General features: G+C 48.4%; 1 protein-coding gene across 2 annotated transcripts in view; it reads left to right on the top strand.

Moving 5' to 3' along the window:
- Syn3 (synapsin III) overlaps nt 1-12,464 on the top strand; it is a 439,566-nt gene extending 427,102 nt beyond the window's left edge. For both annotated transcript variants that reach the window (XM_028883656.2, XM_028883658.2), the window contains exons 11-14: nt 1,307-1,441; nt 2,123-2,210; nt 8,052-8,343; nt 9,589-12,464. In XM_028883656.2, the coding sequence (XP_028739489.1) occupies nt 1,307-1,441; nt 2,123-2,210; nt 8,052-8,343; nt 9,589-9,721 (648 nt within the window). In that variant the 3' untranslated portion in view covers nt 9,722-12,464. The remainder of the gene's footprint in view (nt 1-1,306; nt 1,442-2,122; nt 2,211-8,051; nt 8,344-9,588) is intronic.
- Nucleotides 12,465-17,081: the final 4,617 nt, after the last annotated feature.

Genomic DNA, 17,081 nt, shown 5'->3' with positions numbered 1-17,081 from the left:
TCCTGTCCCTGCCTCCATCTCCGGAATGCCGGGGTTATAGTGCTGGGGATGGAAGTGAAGCCCCAAACATGCTAAGAGAGCACTCTACCAGAGAGCCACATCCCCGGCCAGCAAAGTGCTGCTCTAAGATGAACTGACGTCATCTATACCTGGCTCTTAGAATACTGCCCCATATCTCACCAGTGCCCAGTGAAACTGTACTGTCAGTGCCTTCCCAGGGTGAGCACAGGACACCCCTGACTGCCTGGGCTTCCAGATGGCAAATGATAGTTCTGGGACTAAGCTCTCCAAAGGGACAGTCATGTGAGCTCCGCAAAGACACAGATACAGAGGGGCTCCTAGGAACTTGTGGGGTCCTGAAGGGGCTTCTGGAAGGGAGGGCTGACTAGGTATTTCATGATGGATAAGGAGTTGGCTAGGTGAGGGGTGGGTACAGAGAGTTGGGTACAGGATCTGGAAATGAGACTGTCTGATTACCCCAGAGCTGGGCACAGGGCAAAGACGGTTTGACAGGGTGAGGCAGGTGACAGAGGAAAACTGGATTCCTGCAGGAGAGGAGAGAGGTAGCCAGCACAGCTCTGTCACAGGTCTACCAAGACTTTGTGTTCCCTCAAGACTGTCAGCTGCCTGTGCCTAGTGATCACCTGGCCCACTGGCTCTCGTCTCTGAGCCTCAGTTTCCCCATCTATTATAAAAGTAGACTAAACCAACATGACCCCCCAGGACTGTCACCCCTCTTCCTTAAGAATAGCCTGGTTCCCAGGGAATGAGATTCATGTCAGGACTGCGTCCTGCCGGGGCCCCAGAACAACTGTCTGTCCTCTTCTGTCTTCTCCATAAACCCTGGGTCACTTCCAGCCTGCGTCCAATTTTTGGTTGTTGTTGTTGTGATTGAGCCCCATTACTGTTCCCAGCTCTGAGGACATCGTCAACCTTAGGCCAGAAGACAGGGGGCCAGTCCCAACCCCAGGAGGAAGCTGGGGTGGGAAATGAGGGGGCGGAGACCGACGCCCCAAAGAAAAGTACAGAAAAGGTCAGCACGTGCTCCCCGGCCCTGGTCACGTTGCTGGACTCCAGCGTGTGGAGGCTGAGTTGAACTGAATCCAGAAGTCTGTTGGGAAGGAAACAGAAGGGATGTCTACTGGGGACCCAGGCAGCAGGAAGAGCACAGCCGAGCTGTTTGCATGGAGGACATTGCCATCTAGTGGTCATTCTGTTCTGAGCGCAGAGTCAACACTCCCAGAACAGGAAGCCCGAGGCCAAGCTGTCTTAATTCAGGTCCTTCAACCTCCTTTTCCTCCCCCAGGTCATGGATAGTTCAATGCCCCTGATCGGAGAGCATGTAGAAGAGGACAAGCAGTTAATGGCCGACCTTGTTGTCTCCAAGATGAGCCAACTCCTGGTGCCAGGCAGCATGGTGCCCTCACCCCTGAGACCTTGGGTAAGGCCCCCTTGAGAACAAAGGAGATTAGTGGCTCCGGAATGAAAACCCCCAGGACCCAATGGAGATAACCCCAGGCAGAATGGGGTGGGGACAGGGGACAGCCGGAGCCCTGCCCCCTTCCCCAATCCCCCAGGAAGAAAACTCCTGTCCCATCAGCCTTTGCACAGATTGTTGACAGTGTTGATTTCTGTGTCCCATCTTGGGCCTGAGCTTGGGTGTGTGCGCCTGTGTGTGCAAGAATACATGTACACATGTGTCCTGTGTTCCCCAGCACAGGTCAATAGAGACTATTGTGTCTCCTGCTTCCCCGCTCCCCAACCCGGCAAGCTCCCGCCCCGCCTCTGCAGAGGCCCCACCAGGGACTACAGACCCTCTCCAAAGAATGTACCAGCTGGCCAGCCTTCTGGAAAAGCGAGTTTCAAATCCTCCTCCAACCCCAGTCCCTGCTTTTCCCACAGGGACTCTTCATCCCTTCATAGCCACGGAGATAGGAGTTGAACTCTAGGAGCTAGCAGGAGGGAGGGGCTTATGCAGCATCCTTCACGAGGTCCACTGAAGAGTCATGCATCGGGGGTCTTACATCAGTGATATTTAAAAAACAAAAACAAAACTGTGTAAGGCCTTGACTTCCACCTGGAAACTGTCGCCACAGGCTTCCTTTCTCTTCTCTCGCTCTAGGGTCCACAAACTAAACTTGCAAAATCTCCTGGGCAAGGCCAGCTGGGTCCTCAGCTAGGACAGCCGCAGCCAAGGCCACCCCCACAAGGTAAGACTCAGGACAGCCACTGAGAAACACTGCATCAATGAGGACGCTGAAACGCTGTGCTTGCGGTGCAAACCTGAGTTCAAATCCCCAGCACTCACGTAAATAAGCTGGCCACAGCCAAGCATGCCTGTCGCTCCAGCCCTGGAGGAAGGGAGGAACAGGCAGCTCTTGGGAACCTGTTGACCAACTAGTCTAGCGGGAATGGCAGGGTTTGGGTTCTCAACCTGTGGGTCATGGCCCCCCTGGGGGTCACATATTGGATAACCTGCATATCAGCCATTTACATTACAGTTCATCACAGTAGCAAATTCCAGTTATGAAGTAGCAATGGAATAATTTTATGTTTGAGAGTCACCACAACATGAAGAACTGTATTAAAGGGCCACGGCATAAGGAGGGTTGAGAACCACTGCTCTACAGGGAGTAAGGTAGGACCCAAGGGTGTGTGCATAGACACTGAGCGATTAAATAATAACTAAGTCGATAAAATGTGTTGCTGAAGACAGCCTAGAGCAGTGATTCTCAACCTTCCTAATGCTGTAGCCCTTTAATACACTTCCTCATGTTGTGGCGACCCCCAACCATAAAATTACTTTCATTACTACTTCATAATTGTAATTTTGCTCCTGTTATGAATCATAATGTAAATATCTGTGTTTTCTGATGGTCTTAGGCAAACTTGGTGAAAGGGTCACTTGACGACCTCCAAGGCGTTGTGGCCCACAGGTTGAGAACTGCTGGTCTGGACAATCCATCCTGATACTTTCTCTTTGGGCTGTGCACACTCCTCCATCTGCAGGATGAGGAAGTTGGGAGGGCTGCTGTCCCCTTAAGGGCAGGGAAGGCCCTGTGCTGGGCCCTTCCCTTCTGTCCCCATTTCCATCCTCACAGCCACTTTGCAGAGGAAACATCAGTGTATCCTTTTCCCCAAGTAGGAAACTGAAGCTTTGCCCAGAAGGCACAATGAACGATGGCAGGTTGTCAAGCCTGGATGCTCAAACCTTCTGGGAAATGTTATTTCCAGCCACTAGTGGTGCCTGAGTATACATTTGTGAGCCAACCAGCCATAGTGAGAAAGAGAAGAAGAAGAAGCCAGGGCATTATACCCGCAACTGCTGCCGTTCCTTCACAGAACCATCCTGATCTGCTCCAGAAGAGCCACGGCTTGTTAGAGGGTGGATTCGGGGTGGACGACAAGAGAGGGGAGAATCGTGAGAATAGCTAAAGACTTGCTGGAGGAAGGTCACGTGTGGAGGGTTTCCCACGCACGGGCTCCAGGGGAACACCTGCCAAGCGAGTCCCTTGTAGCAGATCTGTGCTCAGCCTGGCTGCTCTGGGCCAGATCAGGCTTCAGAGCAGCTTGGCATGGAGATGCCCTCCTTACAATCTCGACAGAAGGCATTTCCATCCTGTCCTGAACTTTCTAGTCACATCTATTAAAGCGGCAGATTCGTTGCTTCTTGGGAGAAATGGGCCCTGGGCACCAGATGGCTTCCTCTTCCACAGCTCTATGTGAAAGCGCCCTCCTCCTTCCCTCTTTCCCTCCATCCCTTTCAGCCTTCTCTCCTTCTTTTCTTTCCCCATTACTCCATTTACTTAACATAATCATCCAGGTTAGCTTACTTTCCCATATAAATGCCTTTGGAATTGACTGCCCCAAATATTCTCCAAATGTATACACAATAGTCAAAATTACATTTAACCACAGACTAAAAGTTACCATATTTGTGAAAATCCAGTTAGGTAGCATTTTAATTCTCAGTATCTGTGGTCAAATAGTCTTCTCAGAATATAACAAACAAGGCATGATGAGTCCCAGCACAAAAGAAACTGAGACAGGAGGATTGCTGTGAGTTTGAAGCTAGTCTAGACTACCAGGTGAATTCAATGCCAGGCCACCCTGGGTTACAGTATGAGATCCTGTCTCCAGAGAGGGAGTGGGAAGCTGCGGAGATAGCTTGGTGGGTGGGTGGGTGCCTTCCAAGCATGAGGGCATGACTGATCTCCAGTGCCCACCTTCCAAAACAACCAACAGACTGGGTGCGACAGGAATCCTAGAGCTGGTGAGGTGAAGATGGAGGGAATCTGAGGCTAGTTTGCCAACTAGCCCACTCGGAGAGTTTCAGTGTCAAAAAAAGGACAGAGGTTGACCTCTGACCTTTACATGCAGGTTGGTACCTGTGCATACAGATGTACACACACACACACACACACTCATGCAGGTTTGTACCTGTGCATACATATATGCACATACACACGCACACACTCATGGGGTGGGGGACATATAATAACATATCCCAAACTGTGTTCATTCTAGAGGCCAAAGTTAGCCTCCCCATTTCTTTCTGAGTCTTTCTCCCAAAGGTTTGTTTTATTCTCTGTAGTGACAAGTCTCCACAGCTCGAATAACTCAGAACCCTTTACATTAAGAACAGAAACATTCTGTGGACAATAACCTGCTAGCCACACACAGGGCTTGTCCACCCATCCTTCTTACCTGCGCTGGTTTACTTCTTTTTTCTGGGGAAATTGGGGAGACTTCAACAAAAAGAGATGGCAGACGTTCACCCCTGTGTTCCCATGATGAAACACCTGAACTCAACTCTAAAAGGAGAAAGGCTTTATCGGCTCCTGTTTCGGAGGTCCAGTCACGTGGCCCTGTGTTTGGAACCTGTGACGGCACAGTATTCACAGCAGAGGGGACATCACAGACGAAGACAGTTACTCGTGGCAGCAGAGACACAGAGAGGGAGGGATTAGGTCCCCAGTGACCTACCTTCCATCCTCTTCATCCCCAGAGGGACACAAACGGGGTGACGCCTCTAACACGCAGAGCTCTGGGGGCCTTTAAGACAACCCTGAAGCAAACCTGTATAATGAACAGTAGTTCTCTCCTGGCAGTATAGTATATATGCGCTCAGTCCAGTTCCACGGAACCACCCTTCAGGTTTAGGTGAGTGGTGACACCCCTTCGAACCTCAATTCCCCAGTGACAATGAAGGAAATAACAGCTTCCATGATGAGTAATGAGCACTTGCCCATAGGATGGCGCTGACTCCGTTAGAGGGCTCAGTCCTCACTGCTAACAATGTACATCATCTAATGGCGATGATGTGGCTCTTCCTGTTAATACCTGCTGTCTCACCAGCAATTCTAACTGAGACTGCTTTTCTGACACACGAAGCCCTTCTCCCCTTTGCCTGGCAATAATAATAGTTACAAATGGTCCCAGGCTCTATATTCACCACCCTGCCAAGGCCCTGGCTGGCCCCGCCGCCGCCGCCGCCGCCTTTCCCTCACTTTGCAAGACTAACTCTTTAAACCTTTGAGTGGCACCTCTTTAAAAAGAAGAGAGTAGGGTTGGGGATTTAGCTCAGTGGTCCAGTGATTGCCTAGCAAGCGCAAGGTCCTGGGTTCGGTCCTCAGCTCTGAGAAAAAAAAAGACAAAAAACTCTAGCCGGGCGGTGGTGGTGCACGCCTTTAATCCCAGCACTCGGGAGGCAGAGCCAGGCGGATCTCTGTGAGTTCAAGGCCAGCCTGGGCTACCAAGTGAGCTCCAGGAAAGGCACAAAGCTACACAGAGAAACCCTGTCTCAAAAAACCAAAAAAAAAAAAAAAGAAGAAGAAGAAGAAGAAGAAGAAGAAGAAGAAGAAGAAGAAGAAGAAGAGAGTAGCTGGCAGTGGTGACACACGCCTTTAATCCCAGAACTCGGAAGGAAGAGGCAGGCGGATCTCTGTGAGTTTGTGGCCAGCCTGGGCTACAGAGTGAGTTCCAGGACAGCCAGAGCTACATAGAGAAACCATGCCTAAATAAATAAATAAATAAATAAATAAATAAATAAATACCGGAGAGCTAGTGTATTCTAGCTCTGGCCCAGAGGAGAAGCAGCTTGATAAAGAGAGATTATTTTAGAAACATGTAGCTAAACTCCATGTGGGTGAGTTGAAAAATAATTAATTTAAAACCAATTGAGGCAATTAAAGGAAATGTTCAGTGAATTACCACTCAGACTGAAAATAACTAGGCCAACTTAAAAAGTTTTTCACCAGTTTCTATAAATAACAGAATCACATTATTAACTTGTTTTGAACTCATTTTCAAACTCAGTGAACATGAAGTTTTCTTTTAATAAACTTTATCTTTTTAGGGTCAATTCTGTGCTTAGGAAAACATTATATATACAAAATATTTTCTGTATATGCCCAAATAAAAAATACTAAGTTGTTTGCTTTGCCAAAGAGCTGTAAGAAACAACCAACATATCTCCTGATGGATCCCAGTGGTAAAGGAGAAACACATGAAATAGTCAATGAGTTATTGAACAAGGACACAGGTTTTCCAAGATAGTATCAACCCAGGGTTGGGGGGGGGGGTTAAGACAAAAGGAGAAAACAGATATTTTGTTTGACCTGCGCTGGGTTGAGAAAACACAAAAGTGGTCAGCATACAAAACTGTGAAACTTCTCCTTACACACCCAGGGTTTCTCTCAAGTCTCCCACCCCTACTACTGCTCAGTCTCCAGCCTCTCCGGAAAGCAGATGTTCTAGAAATACCCAGCATCCCCTGGTGGTTAGTAAGGGCTGTTGCCTTGGTCACAGAGGGACTTGCCATTTGCCTCAGGGCCTTCTCTTCCCTTCTTCATTTCCACAGAGACAAGAATCCATTTCCTTATGTTCATTCTCTTTAGAAAGAGAGGGAGAACTATGTCTTAAACCAAGTGGGAATTAAGACTTGGTATTTGAGATAGTGTCTCACTCTGAACACAGACTGGACTGACACTCACCATATAGCCACAACTAGCCTCAAATTTGACACAATCCTCCTGCCTCAACTGCCTAAGCAAGTCACTACACTTGACTCTATATATCTCCCTTCCTAATTACCTCTTCCTTTTCATATAAGGACTCCATGCCTATTGCATCAAAACCTCACCTTTAGCCTTAATTACCTCCTTTAAGACCCTGTCTCCAAATGTAGTCACATTGAGTGTTTAAGAAAACATATTTCTGTCTATAACGGCATGTCCAATCCCTATCCTGATGCAACTGCCCCATGAACCCATCCCTGCTTCAGAGTGTGAGGCCTGCCTGCACTCTGTACAGCTTTCCAGTGTTTCCTTATTATATGGCTCCACACATCAATGCTCAAATGAAAAACAAATATGCCGGGCAATGGCACACGCCTTTAATCTCAGCACTCGGGAGGCAGAGCCGGGTGGATCTCTGTGAGTTCGAGGTCAGCCTGGTCTACAGAGCAAGATCCATGACAGGCACCAAAACTACATGGAGAAACTCTGTCTCAAAAAACAAAAAACAAAACAATACCATACATGCTATGTTAGAAACTGCTTTTTCTCTTTCTGTTTAGTGGTGTCTACTTAGCACATACTGTCAACAGGTCAGTTAATGTTACCATAACATAACATATGACAATAAGCCCACACTCCATTATCTGGATGCTTTCTTGTGGCTGTTTTTGTTTTAACACAGGGTCTTACGTAGTCCAGGCTGGCCTTGAATTCTCTATATCAAAGATGACTTTGAAATTCTGATCTTCTTGCATCTGCCTCCTGAACATTGGAATTACAGGCATGCACCGCCATGCCTAGCCACGCTGGAAATCAATTAGAGGGCTTTGTGCATGCTAGACAAGCAGGCTACCAACAGAGCTACGTCCCTTGCCATCGAGATGTTTCCTGATGTTCCTAACCACGTCCCTGAGATCTGGCATCTGTTGTTTTCCGTTATAAACAACGTGTTTATATAAACATGTGTGTTCAGTGCACAGCCACATTTATTCCCAAAACAAATTAAAACTTAACCCTTTCTTCTATTTGTAGGCGGCTCTCGTCAAGCTCAGTCTCCTCAGCCTCCCAGATCTAGAAGTCCATCCCAGCAGAGGCTTTCCCCACAGGGCCAACAGCCTGTGAGCCCCCAGTCAGGCTCTCCACAGCAGCAAAGGTCCCCAGGTTCTCCACAGCTATCCCGGGCATCTGGTGGCAGTTCTCCAAACCAGGCCTCCAAGCCAAGTGCCAGCCTCGGCTCACATCCCCGGCCGCCTGTGCAGGGCCGCAGCACCTCCCAGCAGGGTGAAGAGCCCCAAAAGTCAGCACCGCCTCACCCCCACCTCAAGTAAGTGTTTGAAGTCTGAATGGGCAGAGAGTAGAATTAGAGTGTGTCCTAATTCTTACTGACTCAGGGTCAGGAACTAAGAGACAAAGGACCGAACAAAACCTTGCCTAGAATTCAGAGAGGGGCACGTGGACCTATAGAGTGGCATTTGTGTAGCAGGGACCAGCATTTGGAGAGTACAGATTAGGCTCCACCACATCCTCAAGATCCCTGTATCAGTCACCACTTGCAATGTAACAAACCCAAATTTATGTGACTGAAGCAAATCAGTTTCCTGCTTGTTCTAGTTTCCTGTTGCTGTGATAAAACACTCAGACAAAAAGCAGTTTTAGAAAAGCTAGAGGGATAGCTCAGTGGTTAAGAGCATCCTTCTAGAGGACCAGGGTTCAGTTCCCAGCACCCACATAGTGGCTGACAACCATCTGTAATTCAATTTCCAGAAGATCTGACACCCTCTTCTGGCCTCTATGGGCTCTACATGCATGTAATGCACAGAGATACATGCAGGCAAAGCACCCATGCACATAAAATACAAATAAAAATCTTGAAAAATTGTTTTCTAAACAACTTAGGGGAGGAGAGGATTTGTTTCAGCTTCCAGGTCACAGTTCATCATTGAGAGAAATCAGGAAGTGACCTCAAACAGGAACTTGAAGCAGAAACTATGGAGAAATGCTGTTAGCTCACTTGCTCACTGACCCCTACTTAGCTAGCTCTCTCTCATAGCCCAGAGCCTGTCCAGGGAATGGTGCCGCCCACAGTGGCCAGGCCCTCCTACCTTAATTAACAAGCAGAGCAATCCTCACAGACACGCCCACGGGCCTCCCTCGGCTGAGGATCTGGAACAGGGACGGCCTGGCATCTCAGCTAATGCTGGGAACTCTGTGAGAATAACTGGAGCCTGACTCAGCCCACTAAGGCTGAAACAGCCCCATAAATTACAGAGCAGCCTGGGATTGGGTGGGGAGGGGGGATGGAAGCTGTGCATGCTCCCTACTTCTTGCTGGAAGGTCTATCCAAGCCACATACTTGCCTCTGGGAATACTGATTTCAATACCTAAGAAAATGAAGGCAACACCTCCCACCTTGCAAATTCTAGGCTAACATCATACACACTGCGATGCCTGGTTTCTGGTCTCACCGTCTTTTGACGACTGGGCTCAGCCAACCTTAGGGCCAGCCCCAGACTCATTCCCTTGGAAGTCCCAGCCATAACCATCCCCAAAACCTTGCTTTCTGTTTCAGCAAATCTCAGTCTCTGACGAACAGCCTCAGCACATCAGATGCCTCCCATCGAGGGACCCCAAGTGAAGATGAGGCCAAGGCCGAGACCATCCGCAACCTGAGGAAGTCCTTTGCCAGCCTCTTCTCTGACTAGCCCCACCTAAGCTGGAGGGCAGGAAGACTCGGTGACTGGAGACTTTCTCTGGTTCCCTCCTTCTCAGCCTTGGTTCCTGGTGGAAACACGCTTCCTAGATGCCTCTGACCCAGGAACTGATGATCTATATGCATTCCCACCTCCTTGACCATGACATTCCAATGCCGTCTGAATGAGCTGTAGCCTTGAGAGCCCCTGGGTTCCTCAACACGGGCCTTCCAGACAGACAAGGCATCACTACACCCACCATATGCTTGCTCCCCTGCCACTGGTACCAAGTGAGATGTCTATGTGGCTCGATTTTTGCATTCTTATTAGTGTTTTGCTTGCCTTTGGGCAGAGGTCCTCTTTGAGGCCTTGACTCTCCTCCATCAAATGCAGACATTGTAGTCGGACCTCAGCAACGTAAGAGGCAATACTTTTTAATGGTGTTTTTGCAAACAGAAATAGGGAAGCCCCGCCCAGGAGCCTACTACATACCTAAAGCAAGCTAGTGCCATCTTTGCTGGGAGCAGGCTGACCAAGGCCCCATCTCAGCTGGCCCTCCCAGAAAGAAGCTAGACTCTCTGCAACAAGTGGGGCCTTTCAGGACAGAACAGAGGGAACCCCACACAGTGCTACCCATGCTTAGAGCCAACAGCAAGAATCCAGAGATAGCCTGTGCCCCCTGTGGAGAGGGTCACAGGATTGGGCCTCTCTGACCTCACACAGAATCTGTTCTTCTTCCTCCTTAAGGCTAGATGGGAAACCAGAGAGAGTGGATAGCTCCCTGCCACAGGATCACAAGACATGGTGATGGAGTCTATATGGTTCGGCATTTTACCTGCTCTGAACAAGGTGTCAATAGGCCACTCAGTTTCCCAAAGGTCTCCTGGTGAGACAGCCTTCAGAAACAGTACGTGTTTCTCTTTAGGAGACACAGAATACAGAACACACATTGAACTTTGAAATTTCTTCCAGAAAAAGTTCCACTCCCACCTTGTTTTAGTCATTATGACGAAGATAGCTTGCCGCAGAGCTAGGCAAAGTGGTCCTGACTCCCCCTCCAGTGCTCCTTTGCTCCTTCCCTGACACCAGACTTCCTCCCGGATCACATCACCAAGCACCTGGTGCTAGAAACGCTGTAGGTGCCAGAACAGTGTCCTGGTCCCAAGACGACCCAGAACATCAGAACACAGCCATGCTATCTGTACAGCCCTGCTGGCCACCTGCGGTATGGCTTCCTTGCTCAGTGTGAGGAGGGAAGTGACTAACTACACAGCTTCTGCTTCTGCTCGAGTTCTGCAGATTGCTTAGTGATCATCCGAGGCATTTCCAAGTCTCCAGGAGTATAGAAGCAGTCACTGTAGTTTCTGGGGGAGTTTTCTGCTTGTTTTCTTGAAACAGACTCATTCAGCAACTCAGGCTGGTCTAAAACTCATGTAGCCCACGCAAGTCTCAAACTCATGGTGATTCTCCCTCTTTATCAGCCTCCCAAGAGCTGAGACTGCAGGAATGAACTGCCACACCCGGCGGGTCATCATCCTCCCAGCCCAGACTGGAGTGGCAGAGACAAGGGTAGAGACCCTCTCCTGCCTTGGCTCACTTAGAACCCTGCATTTCTGCAGAATGCACCTTCAAGCTGGTTTCCAGCAGGGATCAGCTCAGCATCCAAAGTGGCAGCTTTGGCCATGGCTATAGAGATCCATTTGGCCCTGGGGTCACCCTCTTCCTTCTTGCCTTTTCCCTCCCTCATGATCAAGTCAATATGGAGAGCAAGCGCACCGGAATTATTTGAAAAGCCCTCTTTGGCCTCTCTTTCCATATCTTTGGCTTGGAGGAATAAACAGCAGCTCTAAGTCTACGTTGTGCAGGTCGAGTGACCACTGAGGCCATAATTTGGAGCTGTAGACCACAGGGTTTTGGCATAGTTGGAACTGACTACTCAAGAGCAAATATGCTGTGGTGTGATGTGCGGAGTGAACTTCTGAAGGCCTGGTACCCCTCCCAGTACCAACAAAGCCCAACCTTTTTTATTCCTAAGTTCCAATGAGTTCAGTGAGTACAGGACAGTCCCCGAGGCACATCTTCCTCATTTTGCCCAACTGCTCTTCTACCACAGAATGAGACTGGCAAATACTTCCAGAATGCTCCTTGAGGACAATAGGGATGACCCAGAATGTGGTAAGACACATGGCCAAGGGTCAGTACATTCTCCTGCCCCCACCCTCCCCGGTGAGGGAGAGGAGGTCTTAAGGCCAGCATCCCCAAGCAATGCTTTAGGTAGGTTATCCAAAGGAAGAAAAAAGGTCAGTCTGAGTTCGCAGAATGTTGCTTCTTCCTCCTGCTCCTCCTACTCTGACTTAGCTCTTGCACCTTTCTCTAGAACCTCTGAAGAAAAATAGGTGGAGCAGAAGGAAGGATTCGGCGGGGAGGGTAAGATTTGAAATGTCAAAGATAGTTTGTGAAAGTGAATTCTACAGAAGAAGATGTGGGTGTTGGCTTTCTGATTATCTACCAGAAGATGTGAGTCCCTTTTTCAGGTCCCCCAGCACCTTCCTCCCTTCTCCTCCTCACCCCCTCTCTATTTCACACACACACACACACACACACACACACACACACACAATATGCCTGGCTAATGACCAGAATGAACACATTAAAATGTAACATCTCGCCGGGCATGGGGGTGCACCCTTTAATCCCAGCACTTGGGAGGCAGAGGAAGGCAGAGGAAGGCAGATCTCTGAGTTTGAGGCCAGCCTGGTCTATACTTTGAGTTCCAGAACAGCCAGGACTATATAGAGAAACTCTGTCTTGAAAAACAAAAAAAAAAATGAAAAAAAAAGGAAAGGAAAAAAGGAACAGTAAGATGTTAAAACCCCATTACCTCATTTCAGACCATAGTCCTCTTTCTAGGGGGTCCCTGATGACTTGTTTCAGTAACAGACTGCTTCCCTACCAGACCTTGAGAAGCCAGGGCTCACTCATGAGGCACATGTGGAGGAAATCAGCACACCAACCTCACGTGATTGAGGAGTCTAAGAGCCTGGACCTGACGATGACAGCTGAAGTTGGCCCGTAGAAAGGTCTGCCCCAGTCGGTAAGATGCAAGCAGTCTCACACAGGTGGGGGGTGGGGGATGACCTTGCATTCCGGAAAAGCATAAGATAGTATACATCACAGTTAAGAACACAGTGAACACCTGTGGCAGCCATCACCCATGTCTCAATAAACCACAGCTCCAGACACATCATGGAGTAACAGGCAGCAGGAAATTCCTTCTAGTATAGGCCATGGCTCTGGACAGATTTTAGTTTTAAAGGCAGAGGAAACTTTGCTTCAGACAACAGGAATATGAGCTTGTAGTGAGAGGGATCAGACCTGCAGCTGGATCAGCCTCTGGGTGTTCTGGAGGTCTGCTGAGGTTGGGCGGCCATTCTGAAGCAGGGCAGGGATGGGTATGTTTCCATGCCATCGCCACCCCTGCTAGGGACCTGCCCCTTTGATAGACAGAACCAAGAGCTCCGTAAATGACCATGTGGCCAAAATATTCTCACTTATATTCTGTCCCTAAAAACATCTCAGCATTCAATGGCATCTGTCCAGGATCCCAACTATAGTAGCACAAATGTCTCTCAAAATCTGAATCATCCTGATTTTATAATCATGCCAACTATGTCTCGATCCATGACGTAACACTAGACTGTAGCCAGCACTCTGAATAACTTCCAACTGGGCCGGGAGTGAAAACAGAGGCCAAGGGTATATACAGGTCCGTGGAGTCCACACATCTCTCCAGTGGATTGTTTTCACCCATAAGCTAGTCCATGTTGCTCCCAAAACTTTAACCTTCAATAATTGTGACATTTAGAGGTAGAAAAGGGCAAAAGGAAAGGGGGGGAGTCACTGTAAATAGATTCTGAAGGGTTCTATTTATTGGGTTTTGCTATCTTTCACAACTTTGACCCAAACAATAGCAATGACTTCATGAAGCTGAGACACAACAAAGACCCATTCAATTTGTGTACAATAACCAGGGCCTTCCAAACACAGCCCCCAACAGCCACAGCAAGCTTCCTCCAGACCACTTCCCTTTCCTTCACCCCGCAAGGCCTCTGGGCTGCGGCAGTCACTCCCAGCATGCAGCTGGCTCTACTGGACTATGGGAGTGACAGTTCTTCTCTCATTAAAAAAAAAAAAATCAGTTGAAAACTCCATGTCACTGAATAACCACTGCTCCGCAAGTTCTCTTGTGAATATCCAGGAAAGAGGCTCCAGAGAAGCAAGCCAGCTGGGTACATGGGATCTGGCTCAGGAGCAGCTGCTCAGAGGCAGGTGGGTGTTCAGGACTCTCCTTAGGAGACTCTCCTAGAAAGTTAGGAAATTAGTGACATGGATGTGACACATTAAGATTGGAGATCCTCCTGGAGCTGGAGAGATGACTCAATGGTTAAGAGCACTGACTGCTCTTCCAGAGGTCCTGAGTTCAATTTCCAGCACCCACAAGGTGGCTCACAAACACCTATAATGAGATCTGGTGTCCTCTTCTTGCCTGCAGGGACACATGCAGGCAGAACACTGTACACATAATAAATCTTTTTAAAAAAGGATTGGAGATCCCCCTCCCTCCCTCTCCCCCCCCCCCACCCTCTCTCTCTTGTTTAATCCCCAAAGACCTCCTCTGCACTGGATCTGCAAAGGAAGGGGAGCAGACAGAATGAGATGGAGACTCTAGCCCTGGGGAGCATACTCCTGGGGTACACAACTTCCTGGAAGCCAGGGAGCAGCTGAGGTCAGCATGGGTTAGAGGTGGTGGCAATGGGCACTCCCAGGACCATGCTGCTGGCATTCTTTCCAAGGCCAAGACCTAGGAAAGGAAGTGTCCATCTACATGAGAGCCTTGCAGCTGTACCAACCAAACGCAGCTCAGCTTTGTAAACAAGTCCCTGGACAGTGTGCACCAGCTCCCTTGTCCTTGGTTACAGCTTGGTGGCTCATTTTGTGTAGACCGAAGTGGTAAGCAGCTGCACATTAGCCACAGGCTTGCACATACAAGTGGAAACCTAACTGTCACAGGGGCCAGCCCATTCACTGCAAGAGCCCTTTCACTGTATCTCTAGATTCTTATCCCAGAGCCAAACTGGCTGATACAACTAAGCTGGTGTCAGATGCTGCCCTTGACCTGAGCAGCTGATTAAACTAAACTGTTTGGTATTTAGACTTTACTAGGAGGCAGCACTTTGAGCTTGAGTGAAGACAAATGGGCAGGTTAGGCGACAAGCAAGGCTGATTGATCCATTTATCAAGCACAGAGCTCTCTTGTGCTCCCACAAAACACGAGCCCAGATTGACAAAACACACATACCCAGGTTTCACCTGCAGATCTAACTGGTACACCCAGAGGGAAAAACAAAAACGCCCACCCACAGCTTTTCACTGAGACTCGAGAAGCCTCGAGCTAACACTTCTTACACCAGCACTTACTTCAGAATATCAAAAACTAGTGTTACAACTCATTTGGGATTCCCAGTAGAGAAAGCAAGAAGTCAGCTCAAATTAAATCTTTAGGGGCTGGAGAAAGACAGTTCAGTCAATTAAATGTCTGCAATGCAACCCAAGGACCTGCATTCAAAAGTTGGGCGTAGTGGTGAGCACTTGTAATCTCAACACTGGGGAAGCAGAGAAAGGTGGAGCCCAAGGGCTCAATGAGCAGTCGGTCTAACCTCATCTAACCTGGAGTTCCTCCAGGCCACGTGAGGCAGATGTGTACCCACATCTTTACATGACTGGCCTAGCACACTGCCATAGTACTAGGGCACAGCAGAGCACCTGTCCAGCTCTTCTGCAAGGTTCAAATCGGCAGGTTAGGAGGAAAACAGGCCTGGGAACCAACCCTTGAACAGAAGAAAAGGAAAAAGGAGAGACTATCTGGTTCCACCGGTTAAGAATTAGGGAGCTAACCAGTGAAGCAGTGACCTCAGCAACTAAGAACTGGGCAAAGAGCGAGAGAATTCAGGGTTTTACCCAAGTTGGTAAGGGTTCTTCCCAACACCAAATTACCAGCCATGCCAAATGGGCATTTTCTGTTTATAGTGGTACAGGGAGAAGTAAGCTCCCATTACTAAAACATGGCTATAGGAGAACTTAGGGGCCAAGAAAGATGGAAGGCTACTTCAAGCCAATGCGCTGGAGCTGCACCATTCCCAAGCACGTGCTTCTAGGCTGTCCTGCTCCCATGACAATGCATGGAAATGACATCACAAGCCATGCAGTGAACAAGCTGCTACCAAGCCAGGATTCCATTCATGTTATCAGCAATACACAAAGCTCAAAAGCCTCATGACAAGGATGCAAGATTCTCTAAGCTTCTAAATGTAAAATTAGCTGCTAGTCAAGAGGAAATGCTTTGAGGACTCTAATGCACATTTCTGAGAGGTGCCTAAGTTTAGGTTGAGAGCACTCTTTCATTAACTCAAACTCACAACATCTGCCAGTTAAGTCGAGTGAGGCTGCACCAGCACCGTCAGGGGCCTCCCAGGGCTCATTTGGAAGTGACTGTGTTTTGAAAACTTGTATTTGGTGCTCTGGTCTTCAGTTTCCCATGCCTCTGAGGGCATGAGTGCATGTGCGCGCATACACACACACACACACACATACATACACACACACACACACACACACACACACACACACACACACACACACACACTACATGGGGCAACTTAACATCCAGCCACTAAGACATGTTTTGAAATGGAATCTAGATCAATAAAAACTTCAGGATGACACTTTCAGCCACAATTCAGTGGACAATAAGAAGACTGTCCTATAGATCATAGACCCATAAGCAGCCCAAATCCTCTTCTTTGTTAAAGATCACGTAGCTTATAGAAATATCAGACTGAATTTTCTTCACTGTGATGCAAAGACTCTAAACACACATGTAGCAAAGTCTCACTTGAATACAGGACTCCAAATATTCCTGCAGCACACATTCCAAGCCATTTCCTAATATGCAAACCAGGTTTTTAAAAACAGGTCTGGGCACTGTTCCTCTTTCCTGCAATGCCAACAGCGTTTTACCCATGCGGCAGCTCCGATTTAGGTTTGTCACCGCAGCATGTTCCTAGTTATCTGTGTGAGTCATCTGTGTTTGGGCCTTTTCTGTAGAATAAATAAATGTCGAATTTTGAGTATTTTAAGTCTTACAAGCGTAACATTCTTCCAGTAAAAGGGGGCTATCCTTGAACAAGTACCTGACAGCGGCTGAAGAACTCTGCTGTCAAGACCCAATGTCTCAGACACCAAACACAAGGGGGAATCCCAGCGGGTAACAAGTCTGCACCAACCCAATGGTCGTCAGAGTCCTAGAAGTTCC

This window comes from Peromyscus leucopus, chromosome 18 (genome assembly GCF_004664715.2).
Source record: "Peromyscus leucopus breed LL Stock chromosome 18, UCI_PerLeu_2.1, whole genome shotgun sequence".
Lineage (NCBI taxonomy): Eukaryota > Metazoa > Chordata > Mammalia > Rodentia > Cricetidae > Peromyscus > Peromyscus leucopus.
Note: the sequence above shows the minus strand (reverse complement) of the source record. Positions and strands in the feature narration are given on the sequence as shown.